The sequence below is a fragment of the Staurois parvus genome, unplaced genomic scaffold, assembly GCF_062004578.1.
Source record: "Staurois parvus isolate SC_StPar_1 unplaced genomic scaffold, SC_StPar_1.0 ptg000154l, whole genome shotgun sequence".
Classification (NCBI taxonomy): Eukaryota; Metazoa; Chordata; class Amphibia; order Anura; family Ranidae; genus Staurois; species Staurois parvus.
Genome location: NW_028317950.1, coordinates 14,517,647 through 14,541,247, shown reverse-complemented (window position 1 = coordinate 14,541,247; position 23,601 = coordinate 14,517,647). Strand labels below are relative to the sequence as shown.

The 23,601-nt window shown below is 42.5% G+C and overlaps 1 protein-coding gene across 1 annotated transcript in view; it reads right to left on the bottom strand.

Annotated features, from left to right (window-relative positions):
* TSC1 (TSC complex subunit 1) overlaps window positions 1-23,376 on the bottom strand; it is a 78,799-nt gene extending 55,423 nt beyond the window's left edge. The window contains exons 1-3 of the mRNA XM_089675083.1: window positions 23,345-23,376; window positions 1,899-2,087; window positions 319-422 (exon numbers count right to left, since the gene is read on the bottom strand). Coding sequence (XP_089531209.1) covers window positions 319-422; window positions 1,899-2,004 — 210 coding nt within the window. The 5' untranslated portion in view covers window positions 2,005-2,087; window positions 23,345-23,376. The remainder of the gene's footprint in view (window positions 1-318; window positions 423-1,898; window positions 2,088-23,344) is intronic.
* Between the last annotated feature and the right edge of the window lie 225 nt (window positions 23,377-23,601).

Sequence of the window (23,601 nt, the reverse complement as noted above, 5' to 3'; positions counted from 1 at the left end):
TGATTTTTGCATGAAGAGTGGTATCAGAACCCATTATCCACCATTCGAGACATATATTTGTTAATTCCCAGGAGAATTCAGGCCATCTTGGATGCCAAAAGGTGGTCCAACATACATACGCTTTTTTTTTTTTTTTTTAATTTAAAACACCCACACATCACACACATATAAATGACCCGATGCTTGTCTACAGAAACAGCCTCCAACCCAAACCATGCCTCCTCTTGCCGTGCCAAGATGTAGGAACTTTTACAAAAAAACAAAAAAAAAAACAAACTACCCTCAATACTGGCAAGAGAAGAACATTCCAAGTCATACCTTGTCATGGGGCTCTTGTACCATAGAGAGGATTAGCATTGCTTGTTCAGAATTTGTTTCCAGATAATGATCCACCAGATTGTTCACTAGGATTGGAAAACGGTCTAGGATTGGGAAGTAAACCATGAATGAGAGGGGAGATACAGATAGACATTAGCTTTGCAGGTAGACACATGTCTAGGACTCTCCTTTTGTGCCAATTTGATTTTCTGCTTAAAGTCCATCTCTAAATAGAAACCCACCATCTCCCCAGCAATGACTGCGCTAACATTTCTATCATAAAAAGGTTTACTTTAAATAACCCATCTACATTCTATGTTATGGCAACTGTATGGGTGATTGCTTATGTCAATGGAACCTTAACAAGACACTTACCATGCATGACACAGTGACAGGGTCTCAGGCAGCCCCTACCACATACGCACCTTACCAGCACCCTCTTACCTATCCTTACATTTCCACAGCTGGGTACAATTCTGTGTATGGAGGAGCACAAGACCACCCCTCTCCAGCAACAATGCTTGGGTCTAGCAGCCAAATCGCTAGGCCCAAGCACAGTCACATAACAAGGTGGCTGATATTATCCTCTCCTCCCAGGTTACTAATACCAGTCAGTTCAGTACTGGTTGTAGAGGAGGAAGGAGTGATTAGCACTAGTGAGATTAGTATTGTTCAGGAAGGGGGGGGGGGGGGATGTCAGGTATAACTTTGCAGGAGTACAGTGTCATTTTGGCATGGCGATAGTTTCTCTCAGTAATAAGAGTCTTCCACTGTTGGCCCATTTCTAAGCTTTCAATATTTCAAGTTGCCTGGCTGCAGGGGGCCTTAATGTTTTCTAATTCAACGTCCCGTCTCAAATACACAGCCAGTGACATCAGTTTTCTTAGTCTACATGCCTGCTCAGAAAATACTGAAGCAACCAAAAAACAAGTATTTTGAGAAGGAGAACTCAAATAGCAGATATGTATAGTTTTTTTTTTTATAAACCTTGCCTGAACGAAGACAAAAGTCTAAATGATTGTATTGTGTGTTTTTTTTTTTTTTTTTTTTTTCAGGAGGGATAGATCAGGGAAGTGTCAGAGCCACAGTCAGGTTTTTATGGTCATGTGGTTTATATTTGGGAGATTATCCCTTTACTATTTAAAATTTTTTTTTTTAGTACAGCGAGGATAGGTTAGAATATATGGCAATGATCTTATTAGCATGTGCGCTTTCCTATCCCAGTGACTACCATACACCTCAATTATTGCAGGGTGTCACTGGGACAGGAAGAAATTAAAACATCTCCCACCTTGTCACAGAAAAAAAAAAAATAACCCAACAGAAGTCTACCCCACACTTTGGTCCAGGAGGTGAAACTATTGTTGCTGAGACATGATGTGAGACAGAAAAGAATGTTTAATTTGTCCATTGAAAGCTTATATTCTGAAGGTGGAGTAACTTTGTAAAAAAAACAAAACAAAACAAAAAACACAAGAAGATAAAAAGGGACTTGGTTTCCAGTAATCAGTAGTAGTGTTTCAGAAACCAACTGGAATAAGTGAATTAAAGACCCCACATGCAACATCCATACACTTTACCAGTACTGAGGTGATCTCTTATAAGCCTGTGGATTTCATCCAGATGTTGTAGATCTGGAGACTCAAGCAGATAGAGGTGCTCCCACACATTGATTTGTTGGGCCATGCTGCTGGACAGGTGTATGTGCTGGTGACAGGACACGGGAGGCTAAAGGTCACAGCAGGGTCCTCATCTGTGCCTCCTCCAACCTAAGAGAAGGGAAAACGACAAATATATTCATCAGCGTTAGAATACAGAAGTTTCAAAGCTATGAGCTACGCCTCATACAGTACTGACACTCAAGTACAAGGTTCACTCATATCAGTCTGTCAGAGAGAAGCTTACAGTCTGATGTCTTAAGCTATTCAGACACATGCTAAAACAGATGTGATTACAAGTTATTGTACCTCAATGATTTGATTCCCCTGACATTCTTATATCGCTTCCATGTAACACTGCTCTCACATTTGTTTCAAACAAGTTCATTATTAGCAGGACTGTTAACCCTCTGGTGTATTTCTTTGAAGCAAATAAAAAAAAAAAAAAAAAAAAAAAAAAAAAGCGTACCAACCTTGCGCATTACCTTAGCAATAAAAGCAATTTTATTAAAATATGTATACTCTAACGTAGCAATATAAAAAGCATGTAATGTCCAAGAGGGGATCACAATAGTTAGTAGAGTGCGAATCCCACTGGAAGGGAGACACTGTATAAGGATGACGCGTTTCAAAGGGAGATCCCTGGTTCACAGTGATGCGGAATTCACATTTTCTGTGCAAATTACTCACATCAGAATCACACCCAGTTCATGCGAACCGCTGCAGGTGTATATGTTATGAAAAAAAAAATGCAGTGCAATGTGCAGAATCAGATCATATAGGTGTGAATACCCATGTGATCCAATTCTAGTGCGGACCAAAAAAAGGGTCCTGCACCTTTTAGGTGTGGTGTGATTAGAGCCATACAAAATGCATGGCTCCAATCGAACCGCACACAAATTGCATGGGATTTGCACAGGAATGCAGTTGAGGCTGAATATATATGACTAAGTATATAGCACAAAACTGCATAAAACAAAATCAAACACTATATAATAAAATATATACAGGGGGACAAAAAAGTAGTCAGCCACCAATTGTGCAAGTTCTCCCACTTAAAAAGATGAGAGAGGCCTGTAATTGGCATCATAGGTAGACCTCAACTATGAGAGACAAAATGAGAAAACAAATCCAGACAATCACATTGGCTGATTTGGAGAGAATTTTTTTGCAAATTATGGTGGAAAATAAGTATTTGGTCACCTACAAACAAGCAAGATTTCTGGCTCTCACAGACCTGTACCTTCTTCTTTAAGAGGCTCCTCTGTCCTGCACTCATTACCTGTATCAATGGTACCTGTTTGAGGTTGTGGACAGGTGTCTTTTATACTGATAACAAATTCAAACAGTCACACTCCAAACTCCACTATGGTGAAGACCAAAGAGCTGTCGAAGGACACCAGAAACAAAATTGTAGACCTGCACCAGGCTGGGAAGACTAAATCTGCAGTAATCAAGCAGCTTGGTGTGAACAAATCAACTGTGGGAGCAATAAATTAGAAAATGGAAGACATACAAGACCACTGATAATCTCCCTCGATCTGGGGCTCCACGCAAGATCTCACCCAGTGGGGTCAAAATGATCACAAGAACGGTGAGCAAAAATCCCAGGACCACACAGGGGGGACCTAGTGAATGACCTGCAGAGAGCTGGGACCAACGTAACAAAGGCTACCATCAGTAACACACTACGCCACCAGGGACTGAGATCCTGCAGTGCCAGATGTGTCCCCCCTGCTTAAGCCAGTACATGTCCAGGCCCCTCTGAAGTTTGCTACAGAGCATTTGGATGATCCAGAAGAGGATTGGGAGAATGTCATATGGTCAGATGAAACCAAAATAGAACTGTTTGGTAGAAACACAACTAGTCGTGTTTGGAGGAGAGAAAATGCTGAGTTGCATCCAAAGAACACCATACCTACTGTGAAGCATGGGGGTGGCAACATCATGCTTTGGGGCTGTTTCTCCGCAAAGGGACCAGGACGACTGATCCATGTACAGGACAGAATGAATGGGGCCATGTATCGTGAGATTTTGAGTGCAAACCCCATTCCATCAGCAAGGGCATTGAAGATAAAACGTGGCTGGGTCTTCCAACATGACAATGATCCCAAACATACCGCCCGGGCAACGAAGGAGTGCCTTCGTAAGAAGCATTTCAAGGTCCTGGAGTGGCCTAGTCTCCAGATCTCAACCTCATAGAAAACCTTTGGAGGGAGTTGAAAGTCTGTGTTGCACAGAGACAGCCCCAAAACATCACTGCTCTAGAGGAGATCTGCATGGAGGAATGGGCCAACATACCAGCAACAGTGTGCCAACCTTGTGAAGACTTACAGGAAATGTTTGACCTCTGTCATTGCCAACAAAGGATATATAACAAAGTATTGAGATGAAATTTTGATATTGACCAAATACTTATTTTCCACCATAATTTGCAAATAAATTCTTTCCAAATCAGCCAATTTGATTGTCTGGATTTGTTTTCTCATTTTGTCTCTCATAGTTGAGGTCTACCTATGATGCCAATTACAGGCCTCTCATCTTTTTAAGTGGCAGAACATGCACAATTGGTGGCTGACTAAATACTTTTTTGCCCCACTGTATGTACAGTTAGGTCCATATATATTTGGACAATTTTCATACTTTTGGCTCTGTATGCCACCAGAATAAATTTAAAACAAAACAATCCAAAATTAATTTGAAGTGAAGACTTTCATCTTTAATTCAATGGGTTGGACATAAATATCAAGTACACATTTTAGGAACTGCAACCATTTTTATACAGTCCCTTCATTTTCAGGGGCTCAAATGTAATTGGACAAATGCATACAGTCAAATACATAAATTTTTAATATTTTGTTGAGAATCCTTTACTGGCAATGACTGCCTGAAGTCTGGAACCCATGGACATTACCAAAGACTGGGTTCCCTACTTTCTGATGCTTTGCCAGGCTCTAACTGGAGTTGTCTTCAGTTCTTTGTTTGTGGTCTTTCTGCCTTTAGTTTTGCCTTCAGCAAGTGAAATGCATGCTCAGCTGGGTTGAGATCAGGTGATTGACTTGGCCATTGCAGAATATTCCACTTTTCCTTCAAAATCTCCTGGGTTGCTTTTACAGTGTGTTGGATTATTGTCCATCTGTACTGTGAAGAGCCATCCAATCAGCTTTGCTGCATTTGGCAGAATCTGGGCTGACAGTATATCTCTAAACACTGCAGAATTCATCCGGCTGCTTCTGTCACATCATCAATAAACACCAATGACCCAGTGCCACTGAAAGCCATGCATGCCCATGCCACCACACTGCCTCCACCATGTTTTACAGAAAACGTGTGCTTTGGTTCATGAGCTGTTTCAAGTCTTCTCCACACTATTTTCTTCCCGTCATTCTGGTACAGATTAATCTTATTTTCATCCGTCCAAATAATGCTTTTCCAGGACTGGTCTGGCTTTTTTTTTTTTTAGATTTTTTTTGGCAAAGTCTAATCTGGCTTTCTATTCTTCAGGCTTATGAATGGTTTGCACCTTGTGGTGAACCCTCTATTTGTTCTCGTGAAGTCTTCTCTTGATTGCAGACTTTGAACCTGAGAGTCCTCAATGAACTCAGTCAGGTTTATAGCTAGACTGTTAGTCCCAATTTTTATGGACAGCTTAATGACTAGAATGGTACCAGCAGATTTGTGAAAAGCCAACGTGGTACCAATGTTCAAAAAAGAGCATATAACTGGGAACTACAAATCAGTCAGTATAACATGAATAGTTTGTAAACTACTGAAGAGGATAAGGGACCATATTCAGGAATTTGTTGATGAAAACAGTATAGTTAGTAGTAATCTGCATTGATTCATGAAAAATCGTTCTTGCCAGACCAACCGTTTATCAGGATAGCGGCTTCACTTCCTTGCAGAATGTTAAAGGAAAGCCTGTGGATATGGTATATCTGGATTTTGCAAAAGCAGTCGATACAGTGCCCCACAAATGCCTAATTCACAAGTTGAGGTCTGTTAGTTTAGATCTTAGGGCACATCGAAAGGGTGGGGATAAACAAGTACCCAGACCGGTCTGGAGTGGCAACTGGGGTACCCCACGGCTCTGTCCTGGGACCAATTCTGTTTAATTTATTCATAAATGATATAGAGGTTGGTATGAATAGCTCAATCTCAATGTTTGCTGATACAAAGTTAAGCAGGGCAGTAACTTCACAACAGGATATATAAACGTTACAGACCTCAGTAAAATTAAAGCGATTCTCCACCTTTCGCTATACTTTATACCGCACATCCCACAACCTCACAGGTTAGTGGTGGACATATAAACTACTGTGGCCACATACAGCATACTGTACTGTGTTCCGGGAACACAGTAGAGTCTATCGTAGCGGCACTCAGCCATTTAGAGTAAATTATGTATTCTATGAATGGTCAGAGGCAGGCTGATGATGTCACAACCTTTAATGGGAATGGGGCTCAAGTATTAAGGGGGGCTGCTACACAGGTTACCTTCATGCATAGAATGTATGAAGGCTAAAAACCTTGAGACTTTAAAACCACTTTAGGAAAACAGAGCCACTTAAGGAAATTGGATGAGAAGTTTAATTTCAAACTGCGAAGAGGGCTCTTTACTGTAAGGATGTGGAACTCCCTTCCACAGTCAGTGGTGTCAGCAGGAAGTTAGTAGTGTCAAAAACGCTTAGATAGGCATCTTGAATGCAATATGCAGGGATATGGGAAATGGTATTGACAAACACACACAGGTTGAACTGGATGGACTGGTGTCTTTATTCAACCTTACAAACTATGTAACTAGGTCCATAAAAAGGGAACCTATAATTTTTTAGAATATAAAGATATACAATTATTTGTATCAAAATTTTATTTTGTAAAATAAAAGTTCTCTGGTACATTTATGACATTCTACTTGAAAAGGAATAGTTTCTTATAAGAAAGTCCAACACAGACTTTATGCTATGCCTAAAAAGTATAGGCTAAAATTTCCAATGCAGAAAAGGAAGAGTTAAAACCTGTCAGTTTTTTTTTTTTATTGCTTGTGTGCCTGGCTGGAGAGATTCACTATTACATGGGAAAAAAAATGCCATCGTTTATGATACACAGTGTAGAGAGCAAACTGAATGTTATATAGTTTGGGGTTTGCATCTAATTTAGGAGGACATGCTTTGAACAGAGCTTTACCTGATGGCTGCAATTTGAAGTACAGTAGTAACCTTGGAGATGTATAACAATATTTCATATTAATGTGATAAAAGGAAAAAATACTTTAATAATGCCTAGCCCCAATACCAGACTGCTGCATCCAAAAACAAATGTCCCAAAGACCTACAGATGTGAATAGTTACATCCTATTCACGTCTATAGGACATTAGAAAGGGAAGTAGACAATGAAAATGGAATGTCATAAGTGGAGGTGGTCAGTGAGCACCTCAGGGGGTCAATTATCAGCCTAGGCTAGTTAAGGGGGATAGGGAGGGAGGGAGGCTGTGGGTTTTTTTTTTATAAAATAAGTAAAAACTTGTCCAGTTAAAAACATGCTTTAGTTACAAAAATGCAGGGCATGGAAAGGGAGAGCAACATCTTTTTAGTAACAAAAAGGTGATATCTGCATATGAGAGCACCTTGGGATTTCAGCACTCCTGTAGGGGCATCCACTGTGCCTGCACAATATTCATGTTATCACTGCCTACATTTAGCATAGAAAAAGAAACAGATAAAACATTTACAAAGAAAAATCTGCATGCTAGCCAAGAATGACCTGGAGTTGTATTAAAAGTGTTATTTAGAGAGGAAAAAAAAATGTTCTGGGAGCTTTCCTTAAATCTTTGTCAACATCGGAGATGACTTTCAGCAGGGAAACAGTTAAACGAGTCACAAGAAAGCACTTATGCTAGGCCAAGGGATGAGCAGTGCTTGCTCTAATCCCTCTCAGCAAAAGCTTCAGTGCACTTTAGCTCCACAGATTGTTTTACTTTCTTCTACCATCACAGCAAAAATGTATACATTAAACTCGCTCTACTGATCAGATTTCAAATGTCTACAGAAAAGGCACAGTGAATGGGCAACATGGTAGCATAGTGGTTATTACTGTTTTGTATCTATGCAGTGCAAGGTCCTAGAAAAACTGCATGGAGTCTGCATTTGTTTCAGCAGTTGCTCCAGTCTGCTCCTACAGCCAGAAAAACACACACACACACACACACACACACACACACACACACACACACACACACACACACACACACACACACACACACACACACACACACACACACACACACACACACACACACACACACACACACACACGGTCATTTTGCTTTGAATTATATTATGTATACAGAAAAATGACACCATGAACTTCTCTGGGGCAGGAGCAGTAGGGAACGGACCACAAACCGATCTGGGGCACGGGAAGAAATTAGTAAATTTTAAAAGAGTCTCTGTCACTGCCCACTGCATGTGATATTAACAGGTTTAGTAATGTAGTTAGTGATACCTCAGGCTGAGTGAGCAGCAGATGGAAACACCCACCCTCCCTGGACTCAATATCTATGCTCCTGGGAGCATCCAATTTCTATGTGATAATGCAGATCTATAAATTGGGAGCAACTTTTTACCTCTGTGGCTAAAACAAACTTATTTTGTGTGATTACTGCAATCCTGTTACATTTTCACCAGGTTCGCATATGTGCGCCATCTGCGTGGGAACAAGAGTCCATTCATTTGAATGGACTGTCGTGCCCTGGGACATGCAGGGAAGAAGTCCATGCACCTCTTTGGAAATCGCAGCCCGCACGGGAACTGAGGTTCCCAGTATGGTTGCAATTTCCAATGTGGGCAGCCTGCCATTAGAATGAATGGGTCCTGCATTCCTCTGTGTGGGTGGTGCGGTTGCAAGTATTTGTGCGGGTCCCATAGCGGCACCACCCTCACAGATGTGAACCAAGCCTTATTATCCTCTGCATGACAGCTGAAACGTTAAATCAGACTGAAAGCAGGAGGTGCCTGTCCTAGCTGCTGAAATGAAAAAGAAAGGTGTGGAGCAAACACAAATACAGTAATCACTTTGCAGCATTGGGAAAGCCTTATCCACTAGACCTCTGGAAAAATGTACCCTCCTTCCTGACTAAGCCACTTTTTGCTATATGGCACCGCGTTAATTTAACTGAAAGTTGTACGGTAATGTAACTCTGTACATAAATTCAATGTGTCATTCCCCCCCCCACAAATAGAGCTTGCTTTTCGTGATATTTGATCCCCAGTGGGGGGCTGACAATTTTGGAAAAAAAATTGGTTTTATAGCAGAAAGTAAAAAATATCTAATAAAAAAAGAATCCCAATAAGTGTACATTTCATTGGTTTGCACAATAGTTATAGCATCTACAAACAATGGTAGATATAATTAAAATTCTTTTTTTTTTTATTCTAGTAATGGTGGCGATCAGTGGCTTATAGCGGGACTGCGATACTGAGGCAGACAATCTGACATTGACACTAATACAGTGATCAGTGCTAAAAATATACACAGTCACTGTACTAATGACACTGGCTGAAAAGGGGTTCAACATCTAGGGCGATTTGTTATTTGTGTGCCTAGCCAGCGTTTATATGTATAGTATGTGGTGTTTTAACTAAGGGATGTGCTGGATTTTATTCCATGCTTTGCAGAGACAGGACATAGCTCTGCCTTGTTTAGATAAGCAGTGATGTGTTCTGTCTCTCTCCTTGCTGATCAGCGGGTGCCGGCAGCAATCTGATAGCCGGCACCCGCTGATTGGCTTCTGCTGTCATAGCAGAAGCAACGCGCATACCCGACCAGGAAGTTCCAAATTACTGCCCTATAGCAGTAAAGCTGCTATAGGGTGGTCGCCAACTGGCTATATTACTAAACTGCCCATACTCTGCTGATGGGATCACTGGGCTTTACTTGAGTGCATTGGTACTTTTTCAATCGACTTTTGTTGAAGCAGGCGGGCAGGAAACTCACAGCCAAACACCTCATCTAATCAGGCACTGATCGGGCAAACAATAGCTGTCACTGCAGATTCATCCATCCACACTGTTAAGGCTCCATGCACACTGGGAATTTTAATAACGCTGGTAACATTAGCTGTGTAAAGTCATGATAAAAATGGGGTTTTCCACGGTTTTGCATTAGTGTTTAGCCGTGTTTTTTCACATTTGCAGTTTTTAGTGTTTCCTTTTACCAAGAATTTTTTTTTTTTTGCTAAAAAAAAAATTAAGTCCAAAACGCCATTTTGCCATGTTTGAGCATTTTTGCAGCTAAAAAAACTCCTCTAGAAACCCACCAGTATTTTTTCTAGCCAAAAAACACCTACTGCCAAAAAAACATCAATTACAGTCTATGTGTGCATGGACACAAAATAACATGCTGGGGAGTTTACTGGTTGTAGAAAAAAATCGTCAAAAGCCAAAAACATCAGCTGTAAAAATGTCCCGTGTGCATGATGACCTAGTGTGGTTGGGGCAATCAAGTGCTTTTTCTTTTTCAACACAAAAGGCTTAACAAGAGAATTCTTAACGTGTATGGGCAGCCTAAGCTGTAAAGGTTCTGCATACTGCAAGCCAAGTGACAATTCCATAGATTTTTACTCCATAGTCTACAAAAATCTGCACACTTTAGTTTGTGACTATAGAAAGCATCTACATCCACTGTGCAGTTTGCAGCCACACAGGAAACCCAGTATATGTATATAGGTTAACCTCCGTGTACACAAAAAGCAGCTTCAAAAACATTAAGTTGTAGTAAAAGCTGAAGTTTTTTATCTTCATGCATTCTACATATGAAGGTAAAAAACCTGTGTGCTTGCTCCCCCCACAGCTCCTCTTAATACGATCCAGCAATGTGCACAGGAACCTCGGCAATCCAGAGTCTCCCTCTCCTAATTGGCTGAGACAGCAGCTGGGAGCCATTGGCTCCCACTGCTGTCAATCACAGCCAGTGAGCCAAAGGGAAGAGCACGGGGGCAGGGCCAAGCCGCAGCACTGTGTGTCTGATGGATGCTTTGATCGGGGCTTGGGAGGGAGCACGCACCAGTTTCCCTGTAGCAAACAGATTGCTATTGGGGGCACTGGTCACATGGGAGGAGCCAGGAGTGCTGGAAGGCCCAAGAAGAGGATCAGGGCTGCTCTGTGCAAAACCATTACACAGAGAAGGTAAGTATAACATGTTATGAAAAAAAAAAGTAAAAACAAAACCCACACAAATGGATTCTTTTAAAATTGAAACAACAGGCAAGCAGCCATCTACCTTGGTGTATATGAATTGCTTTACCTACTTGGGCAGTTGTACATGTACGTGTGCCTGTTAAGAATTCATGTTAGAATTTTGCTTATTATAATGTGCCTTTTCCTTTAATTGAAACAAGTAGCAGGAATTGATTGGTGGTGTACTGTCTACTTATCAGTGCAGAGAACATGCATTGCCTGTCAAAGTAATCACTGCACAAGATCACCATGGGCTATCTATAGATTTCCAGGAATCGTAAGTTTAAAATAGAGCAAAAGACTTCTACTTCCCCCAAGTAACCCACAAATATAAATACAAGAGGCAAAAACCAGAGACAATGAGGTCAATTCATTAAGATAAATACAGCATGAATTTTTAAGTTAAAATAACTCATGCAGTATTTACCTCAAAAGTAGTCAATTCACACACAAAAAAAAACCACAAAAAACCCAACAACGTTATTTATCGAATGCATTAAATATTTGTGTTTTGCGATCTCTTAAATGTAGCTATTTTTTTGCAGGTTTTTTTTTTTATGTCAACACTGCACCAGAGGAAGATACTTCTGCAAATAAATGCGCACAGAAATATTATGATACTGTGAAAACTTTCAGGTGTGCTTTCATTCACAGAAACATCTCCCTCTGGTGAAATGTTACAATTTATTTTCATTCCTGAGCTCAGGGCAGAACATTTCTACACTGATACATTGTTTGGCCAGTGCAGAGTTCCCCTCATTGTTATTTTGTACATTGCCCAAATACTGACTGCCTACTGGCAGGTGACAAATAAGGAATGTGTGTGTTCTTTAGTCAGCGGCCACACCGCTGCAATTTATCCTGGGTTCACACTAATGCGGTGTGGCATAGCGCATGTGTTTTGCACAGCAATAGCACCGCATCCCCATGCAAATCACATGCAAATTCAGTGCAGTGCAATTTGAGCTATACATTTTGTGCCATACATTTTGTATGGCTCAGATCGCACTGCACCAAAATCATGCAGGACCACTTTTTTTGTCCACACCAGAATCTGATCGCATGCGTACTCACACCCATGCAATCCGATTCTGCACATCGCACCGTATTTTGGGTACAGATTTCGGGGTGTTAACATACACACCCGCAGCGGTTTGCATGAACTGGGTGCGATCATGATAGGGTGCGGAAATGGCACAATGGCATCATTGTGAACCCGGGATTAACATCACGCGATTTGTATGCAATTTCAGGTGTGATTTCTAAAGATTTGATTGCTACTTGTGAAGATTTTCAATGATTTCTTGCAATTTGCAGTGTGATTTATTATATTCTATGAATGTGAAATTGTAAAAAAAGGAATAATGCAAGAACTACTTTAGAAATCGCGCTGCAGCAAATCGCACCTTAAGACACGGACATGCGATGTGACACTTAGTGAATTGACTTTAATAAGCCATCTTTTTTTTTTTTCAGTACTCATCTCATATTCAATATTTAACTTTGATGAACTGACTCATCTCCCATATCACATGCAGCATTTTAGTGAATGGCCCAATATGCCTGCTTGATTTGATTTCATTGCATTACTTCCTTTTAAACAGACACCTACTGCGAAAAAAAAAAAAAAAAAAAAAAAAAATAGAGAAACACACCCCAAAAGTTGAATTGCAGCAAATACCAATCCTCTCACACCTGTAATCACACCTGTAAAATCCAGATCCCTCCTAAATAACAAAAGGGGCTTGAGCCTCTTGTTTATTAGGCACAAGGAGTGCTGCAGATTTTATGCCTCCAAGCCTAGATTCTATGGGATAAAAATGATGGTAACTGGCATTGAGGACTTCATTTAAAAAAGGTACATTCTGCCCAGAGAGGAGTTCGGAGGATGATCAAGCTACCTGAAATAAGATGCTTCTCTGTTGAATGTTTTCAGACAATTTTGCAGTGGAAACACCTACATCACTACTCCAGCACATTCTGTCATCAAGGAGCTTCAAGGTGGCCATAATCACTTAAAGGAGAAGTTCACCTTTGGGAACATGTTACATGTTCCACCTGTTTCAGTGTGGAACATGTTCCCATAGCCGCCTCCCCTCTTTGACAGATAGTACGGGGAGGCTTCTCCCCATACTATCCATCTGTCAAATTTGAAAACAATTTGACCGCCCACATCATTCATTCACGGATTTCCGTGAATGAATAAACTGCAAGACCCAACAGTCTTAGCAGCTGAGGGCTTGTAGTTTTCAATGAACTATCACGGCGCTGTAGAGTGCCATGGTAGTTCATTCAAGCTTCCTGTCAGAATATCTGCATGGCATCAGCGATCTACTGATCGCTGGTGCAATGCTTTCCAGGCTCCTGTAGCCAAAAATAATAAATGCACACGTTTTTCAGCTGCAAAAAAATATGCATTTATTATTTTTGCACAAAATGTGAACTTATCCTTTAACACAGTACTTCACAAATTTGCTTTGAAGCTAGGAGCCAAATAAAAAAAAAAAAAAAAAAAAGTTAGGAGCCAAACTTCAATACCCTATATTTTCTATAGGCAACACTTTAAAAGTCCCCTATAGGTCAGCAATTTAGTGATAGAGGTGGTCTGGTGCTAGAATTCTTGCTCTCATTCCAGCGTGCGTAGCGATATGTAACATGTGAATCGCAATCAACGTTTTCGTGCGTAGGACCCCAACACGTGCTCTTACATTTGTACTTGCATATATGTGGGTGAGCCTCAATGTGGGGGATTTTATGTGCTTGGGTGTCACTAATTTTTTGCCATTAAAAGGAAAACAAAATTCTAATTTTTTTATGACAAGTTCTCTTTAATGAGACATCCTGGGTCTAAAAGAGCCTGCATGTCTCCCCTGAGCTCCACTGAATGTAATGCAGATAGCCCTACATTACATTCTTTCCCCATGCTGCTTGAGGAAATTATCAACAGAGACCTGGAAGTGATGTCATACATGTTGCTTCCAGGTCAGGAACAAGATGGGAGGAGAGTGAACATGTGTCCGCTTTGCTCCCTCCCCTGCAGAACCAGCTATGCCAGTTCCAGGTCTGCAGATGAGCACATGGCAGATGAGCAGTCAGGCAGAAGCAGAGCTACCCGAATGCTTCCACCTGACAGGTGACGCAATTTCTAGTTGTCCTGGCAACCTGGTAACTGGGATTTTTAGCGCCCTGACTTAACAGATCATTGACCTAGCCGATTTTGGTAACAATCCCACCTGAATGTGTTGTTGCCCTCTGAACTCTAGGTGCCAGAAATGCTGGCAGAATGGATGCTCTGAAACTCTCCACATGGACAGTCACTCCTGCGGAACCAACCATTTGTCATTTTGGTGTGCTGACTTGAAAAGAAGCCCAGGGTTGATTCATTCACATATGTGCTTCAAACCACCATCTGTCTATAGCTGACATTAAACAACACTACTAATAAATTAGGCCTAGTTCACACTGGCTTTGAAAGCAGGCGTTTTAGAGGCATGTTTAACGCTCCTCAAACGCCTATGCAAATGATACTATGGGCAGCACACAGTGCTGTTCACATTATCAAAACATGAAGCATTAGCGTCGCTTCAAAACTGAAGCCTCATGTCGAGTCAGTAGGCGTTTGAAGCCTTTCAACGCCTCCCATTCAAGTCTATGGTGACACTCCTCAAAACGCACTGGCAGGCGTTTGTGGGGTGTTTGCAGTGCGTTAATACCATTAGGGTTTATTATAGGCTTCATGGTGTAGTTTTAACACTTGTAAACAGGTTAAAAAATGCCTCAAAACCACACAAAGGGCATTTAGTGAGCGTTTTTAATGCATGTAAAACGCCCATACTAAAGCTCATTAACGCCTGTCTAACGCCCATACTAAAAGGACATTAACGCCTGTCTAACGCCCATACTAAAGCTCATTAACGCCTGTCTAACGCCCATACTAAAAGGACATTAACGCCTGTCTAACGCCCATACTAAAGCTATAGGGGCATTTTGAACAGTTAGAAAGTCAAGTGTGAACAAGCCCTTAAGGATACTGGTACTAGAAATGATAGGTCTATGCCCCTTGAGATAATCCAGGGCTATACTGCTAACTGAATAAAGTCACTTTTAAAAGAAGAAAAAAAAAAAAATGACCCACTCATCCAGTCCATAACCCACTCTAGGCTTCTGAACACAAGCATTGCCTGCATCATAACTGCCCTCCCCCATACAGATCGATGCTAATGTAAAAAACTCAGAAGGCACTCAGGACCAAAATCATTGCAAGCCGAATATACCTGGAAAAATGCTGCACCTGCCTGTCTACACAAGTCCTAATGAAGGTGACCTGGGGAGGCAACAATTACAGAGAGTGAATAATACAAAATTACCCAGCAATGGCAAACTAGCTGAACTCTATCCTCCTTCACTCTGCAGAGATGTAGTCTCCTCTCCTGTACTGAAATGATTTACTCTGATTTCACTGCACACCACGAGCTTCTCACAGAGTGCACTAGAAGCGACAGCTAATCTCACACAGCCCTCCTCCTGGCTGGAGGACATCCAGCATTATACAAACCCTTTTCTCCCCAACCACTCTCTTCATTCACTGGATTTCAGTCATGGAGGCTCAGCAGAACACGTGGGTGTTCCCTAGCATGGTCTGTCTAGCAATACCAACTCCCCCAGACTGATATCCACCTATCAAGGCATTTTAACATCTATAGAATTCCATCCAGACCACTGCTTGCATCAGGACTGAGGACTCTTGAGGAGTACTGAGGCAGGGCATTGTGAGGTTTTCAGGTTTTGAACAGCAACCTCAAAACTCCTCCCACCAGCCATGATCTGCTTGCATTACATAGAGAAGCACGGAGACCAAGCAATGTCACTGGGTCCAAAATAAGGTATGCAACAAAAAAGTTTTATTTAAACAATGGGGAGGAAGAAGATTCAACTTCAGCTTAAAGTGATGCTAAAGGTAATTTTGTTATCAAGATCCAAATGTTATACTTACCTGCTCTGTACAATGATACTGCACAGAGCGCCAGTAAGCCATGCCCCCTCTTCACAGGAGTTTGACAGCACCAGGAGCCCATTGCTCCCACTGCCCTCAGTGGCTGCTGTGAGAAGTAGGCAAGTGTGTGGGGGGTGTGGGTTGGGGGGAGGATAGGTAGTTGGGAGTTTTTTGTTTTGTGGTGGCTGCATTAGTTTTCCTCTATTTTCAACAGGTGATCCAGCCAGGAAGTATTTTTGAAAAGAACAAGCTCTCCACCAGAATGTAGCAGATACATACAGGGATGAAATGAACTACCACTGACAAGGGTGCTTACAAGGATCAGCTTTTGTTAAAAATCTTTATCCCAAAAGAAAAAACAAACAAACCGTTGGTTCCAACCGCTTATAAAATTGTAAACTGGAGTTTAGCTTCAGTTTGTTAGTGTATCTAAATCTGCTAATACACCCAACTCTCCCCACCCCCAAGACTGACAATGCTGCTATTGAAAGGTACCCCCTATGCTCCTTCATAAAGACTGGAGGCACTCTAATACAGGAGGTATGTTACTAGCCAGGTGAAAACATAGGGAAAAGTCTAAAAAAACAAAAATAACAGCTGCCACATTTAATGATTGGTAAGCTGCAATATGTTACATTTTTGTAAACCCTCCTTTTCAACCAAGGAAGCTGCCATGTTAACCTGTTTGATCTGCAGTTGCCATGGTGCTGCACATGTGATCAGTTATGACACCAGCCATTTGAGGGCTTGACAGTTTGGTCGAGAGCACAAGCAAATGTGACAGCATTTTCATTATGCCGAGAACGTAACTTTTTTTTTTTTTTTTTTTTTTTAAACGGTTTCGTTCCATTTTAATGTGGAGAATACATTAAGCCTTGATTAGGACATGTGCGTTGCAAATTCACTCCAGTTTATAGTGAGATATGATGGTGATGTGTGATGGTTTCAGTGTGAAAACCAACAGTTTTCATGTGATTTTGATCTCTCGCTCTCAGCTTATTGGACAGAGAGCCGAGTCTGTCACTCTTCCCCGGTCAACATATTAGTGGATTGAGGCTGGTGGAAGATGCAGCCACGGCCTCCAGTTCCCGGACTTCCATGTGCAGCATTTCCACCTGGAGCTGAGGGTGCACACCAGGCCAGGAAGCTGAGTGGCTGGAGGTGCGGGTGATAGGGGGGGAGCAGAGAGAGTTCTGGCTGGACTCTTATCATGGGATGAACATAGAGCGAGTGTGGGGACAGCTGAGTGCCAGAGACAGGAAGGATCTCACCTGAGGGAACCGGCCCTTCTCCAGCTACAGCACCGTCATCACACTGGACGAGCTACATTTACATCGCCATAGACTAGGTAGGTCAGCAACAATCCAGGTGAGAGTCCCCTCCACCCAGTCCTAATGTCACCACTGTCACCTCTACTCGGCACTGGAGAGCAAAAGTGACCCCCACAATTCCCCCCCCCCACTACCAAAGAATGAATGGCAAAAACACGCAATCCATCTGAACGCACATCTGATTTCCCCTCCGTTTCCCATTGAACTCTGAACTACCAAAACCGACTCTCAGTCCCAACTCACACAGGACCCTTTCTTTGGTTCATTCACAAACCCCGCAGCTTTCAACAGACAGCCTGTATGAGGGTATGGTCAGAAAGCTGCAGTCTGGCACTGTACCCCTGGTCCCCTGATCATGGGTGCAATGTTTTCCACACTCCTGCAGGAATAAGAAACGCACTCTCTTTTGAAACGTGAACTTATGCCTTAACCACTTCAGCTCCAGATCGTTTCACCCCCTTCTTGACCAGGCCGTTTTTTGCTTTTTTGGCACTGCGCTATTTTTACTGGTAATTGCACGGTCATGCAACACTGTGCTCAAACTAAATTTATATCAATTTTGTCACACAAATAAAGCTTTCTTTTGGTAGTATTTGGTCAATACTAGGTTTTTTTTATTATGCTCGATAAAGAAAAAAAAATAATTTTACCATCTACTATAAAACTATTTAAAAAAATAAATCAAATCTCAAAAATTTCAAGTTGTTTTCTGCTACATCTTTGGTAAAAAGAAAAAAAAAATCCCAATAAGAGTATATTGATTGTTTTCATGACAGTTATAAAGCCGTCAAACTATTTTATCAATTTATGCAGCGCTTTACATATATACTATATTGCCAAACGTATTGGGACCCCTCCAAATTATTGGATTCAGGTGTTCCAATCACCTCCATGACCACAGGTGTATAAAATCAAGCACCTAGGCATGCAGACTGCTTCTACAAACATTTGTGAAAGAATGGGTCGCTCTCAGGAACCACTACACCGTGATAGGTTGCCACCTGTGCAATAAGTCCATCCGTGACATTTCCTTCCTACTAAATATTCCACAGTCAGCTGTTAGTGGTATTATAACAAAGTGGAAGCAACTGGGAACAACAGCAACTCAGCCACCAAGTGCTAGGCCACATGAAATGACAGAGCGGGGTCAGCGCATGCTGAAGTGCACAGATGTCGCCAACTGTCTGCAGAGTCAATAGCTAAAGACCTCCAAACTTCATGTGGCCTTCAGATTAGCACAACAACAGGGCATAGAGAGCTTCATGGAATGGGTTTCCATGGCCGAGCAGCTGCATCCAAGCCTTACATCAAGTGCAATACAAAGCGTTGGATGCAGTGGTGTAAAGCATGCCGCCACTGGACTTGAGAAGTGGAGACGTGTTCTCTGAAGTGACGATTCACACTTCTCTGTCTGGCAATCCGATAGACGTGTCTGGGTTGCCAGGAGGACGGTACTTGCCTGACTGCACTGCGCCAAGTGTAAAGTTTGGTGGAGGGGGATTATGGTGTGGGGTTGTTTTTCAGGGGTTGGGCTTGGCCCCTTAGTTCCAGTGAAGGGAACTCTTAAGGTGTCAGCATACCAAGACATTTTGGACAATTTCATCCTCCCAACTTTGTGGAAACAGTTTCGGGATGGTCCCTTCCTGTTCTAACATGACTGTGCACCAGTGCACAAAGCAAGGTCCATAAAGACATGGATGTGTGAATGACAGACTGGATGTCGCTCCATTTCCTCAAGTTAAACCTTTCCAAAACCGAGCTCCTGGTTTTCCCCCTAGCCCGCGCCCCCCCATCCTCTCCATCACGACTAGCAACGCCACCATCAATCCCACACGCCAAAGTCCTGGGTGTTACCCTGGACTCAAACCTATCCTTCCAACCTCATGTCCAATCACTATCAAAATCATGCAGGCTCCACAACATCTCCAAGATACGTACATTCCTCACCCCAGACACTACTAAACAACTCGTACACTCCCTCATCATCTCACGCCTGGACTACTGCAACTCCCTTCTCACTGGCCTACCCAAACAAATGCTATCCCCACTCCAGTCTATCCTGAACTCAGCGGCTAGACTCATCCACCTCACCAACCGCTCCACATCTGCCAATCCCTTCACTGGCTCCCGATTGCCCACTGCATCAAATTCAAATTACTAACTCTGACCTACAACGCCGCCCCAAACTACCTAACTGACCTGATACCCAAATACCAACCTACCCGTGCCCTTCGCTCCTCACAGGACCTCCTACTCTCCAGCTCCCTGGTCTCCTCCTCCCACGCCCGACTCCAGGACTTCTCTAGGACTTCCCCCATCCTCTGGAACTCCCTACCCCAATCCATCAGACTGTCACCTACCCTCCTCACCTTCAGGCGCACCCTGAAAACCCATCTCTTCAGGGAAGCCTACCCCACCCCTCACCTAACAACCGATCTCCTCTCCTCCCACCACTCCATCCCCCACAGCCACTTCCTCCTGTACCACTATCCCCTCCCTCCTAGATTGTAAGCTCGAAAGAGCAGGGCCCTCGAACCCCTTGTGTATTGTATTGTTACTGTATTCTCACGTTCTGTCCCCCCTGCTATTGTACAGCGCTGAGCAAACCCTTTGGCGCTAAATAAATTCTATATAATAATAATAATGAGTGAGTTTGGGGTGGAGGAACTTGACTGGCCTGCAAAGAGTCCTGACCTCAACCCAATAGAACACCTTTGGGGTGAATTAGAGCGGAGACTGTGAGCCAGGCCTTCTCCTCTGACATCAGTGCCTGACCTCACAAATGCGCTTCTGGAAGAATGGTCAAACCTTCCCATAGACACACTCCTAAACCTTGTGGACAGCCTTCCCAGAAGAGTTGAAGCTGTTATAGCTGTAAAGGGCGGGCCAACTCAGTATTGAACTCTACGGACTAAGACTGGGATGCAGTTAGAGTTCATGTAAAGGCATGCTGACCAATACTTTTAGCAATACAGTGTATATTGTACATACACATCAGTCCCTAAACCTCAAGGGGCATATAATCTAAGGTCCCTAACTCACATATTTGGTCCAATTTAGACAGGAGCCAATTCAGCTACCAGCATGACTTGAGTGTTTGAGGAAACTGGAGTACCTGGAGGAAACCCACTTAAGCACAAGGAGAACATGCAAACTCCAGGCAGGTGGTGCTGTGGTTGGGATTTGAACCAACAACCCAAGTACTGCCATTTGGAAGTGCTAACTATTTAGCCACTGTGCTGCCCACAGCTATGCTAAATATACTGGAATTTTTATTTACTTTTTTTGCACTACTAATGGTGACTTGTAATAGGTGTGGTGGGCACTGACACTAACTGATGCTGGGGGAACTGACTGCCACTGACAGTAACACAGTGATCTTATACACGGTCTCTGTACTAATGACACTGGCTGGGAAGGGGTTAATATTTATGGCAATCATGGGGTTAAATGTGTGCCTGTGTGTAAAGTGTGCTGCTTTTACTACTAGATCTCTCAGGGATGAGAAACTGACAGAGCTCTGTACACAGGGGCAGTGTTGAATGTCAACACAGAGCTCTGGGCTGTGATTGTACACAGTGAATCAGCAGGCCCTGGCCATGAAGTGCTGACAATCTCCGGCTGTGTACAATGACAGTGGGTGCCGGCCGGGAGCGTGCCCAAAATTTGGATCTAGGCAGTGACATATGGGTACATCACTTTGCCAACAGCAGCCGCTCGCCCACAGTACATTGGGGGTGGGTGGCCACCAAGTGGTACAGAAAATTGACTTTAGAACCACTTAAAGCCTTGGTTCACATATATGCGAATTCTGCTGCAATTTGAACCACGCAGACTTGCATGACAGGCGAAACCAAATAATGTTATGTAGAGCCGGGTCACAGGCATGCAGGTCTGCCGCAGTGTGATCTTTAAAAGGGTCTTGTACGATTTTCAGTGTGGTGCAAATGCATTTTCCAGCCGGATACACTAATTAGCATCGGAATCGCACCCGCGTTGCATGAACAAAAATCGCACTGCACATTAAAATCACACCACATCCCAGCCTGCATATATGTGAACCCAGCTTAAAACGGTAGCTAAAGTCAAACCTTTTTTTTTTTAATTTTAGTTTTGATGGAGTGGGGAAGGATTAGTAACCTCATCACATTTTTATTGCCATTTGTGTCTCCTCTGAGACCCACCTCTGTGTCTTTCCTGGAAACCGCCAGCTCTGGTAAGAAAGAGACAAGAAATCTAAAATGTTGGGTAACCACAACAACAGGAGTAAGGGTAAGTCTCCCATAAGGCGTAAAGCCTTGTCCACATGGGCCTACTACAGTGTACACCTGAGCGGGGGCCGCAGGCAATGCCATTCACACCAATGGCACAGACACTGCTCTTAATCTGACAACTGTGCACAATGTCTGTGTACCTGGACCTGCACCGATGTCAGACTGGGAGCAGTGTCTGTGTCCGTGCACCCACTGGGACCCTACTGGCAGGAATGGGATTGGAGCAACTGTACATTCCCTCACCCGGCAAACATGCCCACCCCCCCATGGGCCTAGACCCATGCATACAAATTCTATGGTTTCTGCTGACAACTATGAGAGTGTTTCCCTCATTTACAGAAATTTCCTCTCACTTTCTATTGAACAGGAAGTAAAGCAAAGTCTCCACAACTGGGGAAAGAAAAAAAAAAAAAAAAAAAAAGCAAAAACTGCCTTCAGAGGGCGCTCCTTAGATATAAGGAAATGTCCATTCCATATCCTATTACAGTCCTGTACAAGACTCTGTAGCCAGGCTTGTTCGGTGGGAAAACCAAAACACGTATAAAATATTAAACAAAAAACTGAAAAACAAAAACGTATAAAAAAAACAAAAAAAACAAAAAAAAAAAAACCCACGTATGAAAACAAAAAACACAAATATATATTCACATACACACACAAAACAAAAAAACAAAAAACACAAAGTATGAAAACAAACAAAAATGTATACAACACTGAACAAACAAACCCCACAAAAATAAAATAAATTATACAAAACTGAAATACAAAAAAAAAAAAAAAAAAAATTAAAAAATACAAAACCAAAATAATCCCCCAACCACGAAAAAAAAAAAAAAAAAAGTATACAAAACCATGTTTTTTTTTTTATATATAGATATGTTCCATTTTGCTTCTTTTTTCTTTAAATATACATTTTGTATTTTTTTTTAATAATTCTATATATTTTAGAAAACATGTATTGGAAAAAAAAAAAATTATATATATATATATATATATATATATATATATATATATAAATTGTTTAATTTACTTTTTATTTCCCCAAAACATATACATAAACGACACAAAAACATGTATGGAAATAAAAAAACTAAAAAAACAAAAAAAAACAAACACCAAGCAGACTGCTTGTTTCTGGCACACCTCTCTATGTGGAGCAGAGGGGCCCTTCTGGTGAGCACCAATAACTGCCCCGCACACACTGAGGACTAATGTACAACTAATGAACTTCTGTTCAACTGTCCCTTCATTCTGAAAACAGAGTATAGCATGACAGGTATTGGTCACTACTTCTACCATGAGCCCCACAAACAACAGCACTGATCCCCTGGGTGACCACAGTACATCCAGGCAGAGCCTTCCTCCCCTGGTTGTCACCAGCACCCCATCCTCCCTACTATCTGATCAGACATGGCCACCCTAGAGAGGACTCCTGCCTTCCCCGGCTGACCTCTCTCCTTCAGCGGCCCCCAGAACCCGCCACTCCGCTGAGACTCCTGTGTCTATCCGCTCCTCAGCCCACAGCCTGTTTACCTCACAGCTCCTCAGGGCGCCGCCATCTTGCATCGCAGCGCTTCCCTCTTCCTTCCTCCTCCTTCCGCCGGAGACACAAAGTAGTCCCCCGCATTTTCTCCCTCTAGCCCCCAAGCGCTAGCTTGTTACCCCCATAGCCGTACCCCATGAGGTCCAATGGATCAATCCCCGTCCCCTGTGGCGGCAGCAGCCGAATCCCCGCTGAGATAACAGCCAATCAGAGCGGCGGCAGGATATCAGAGAGGATGACATATGAC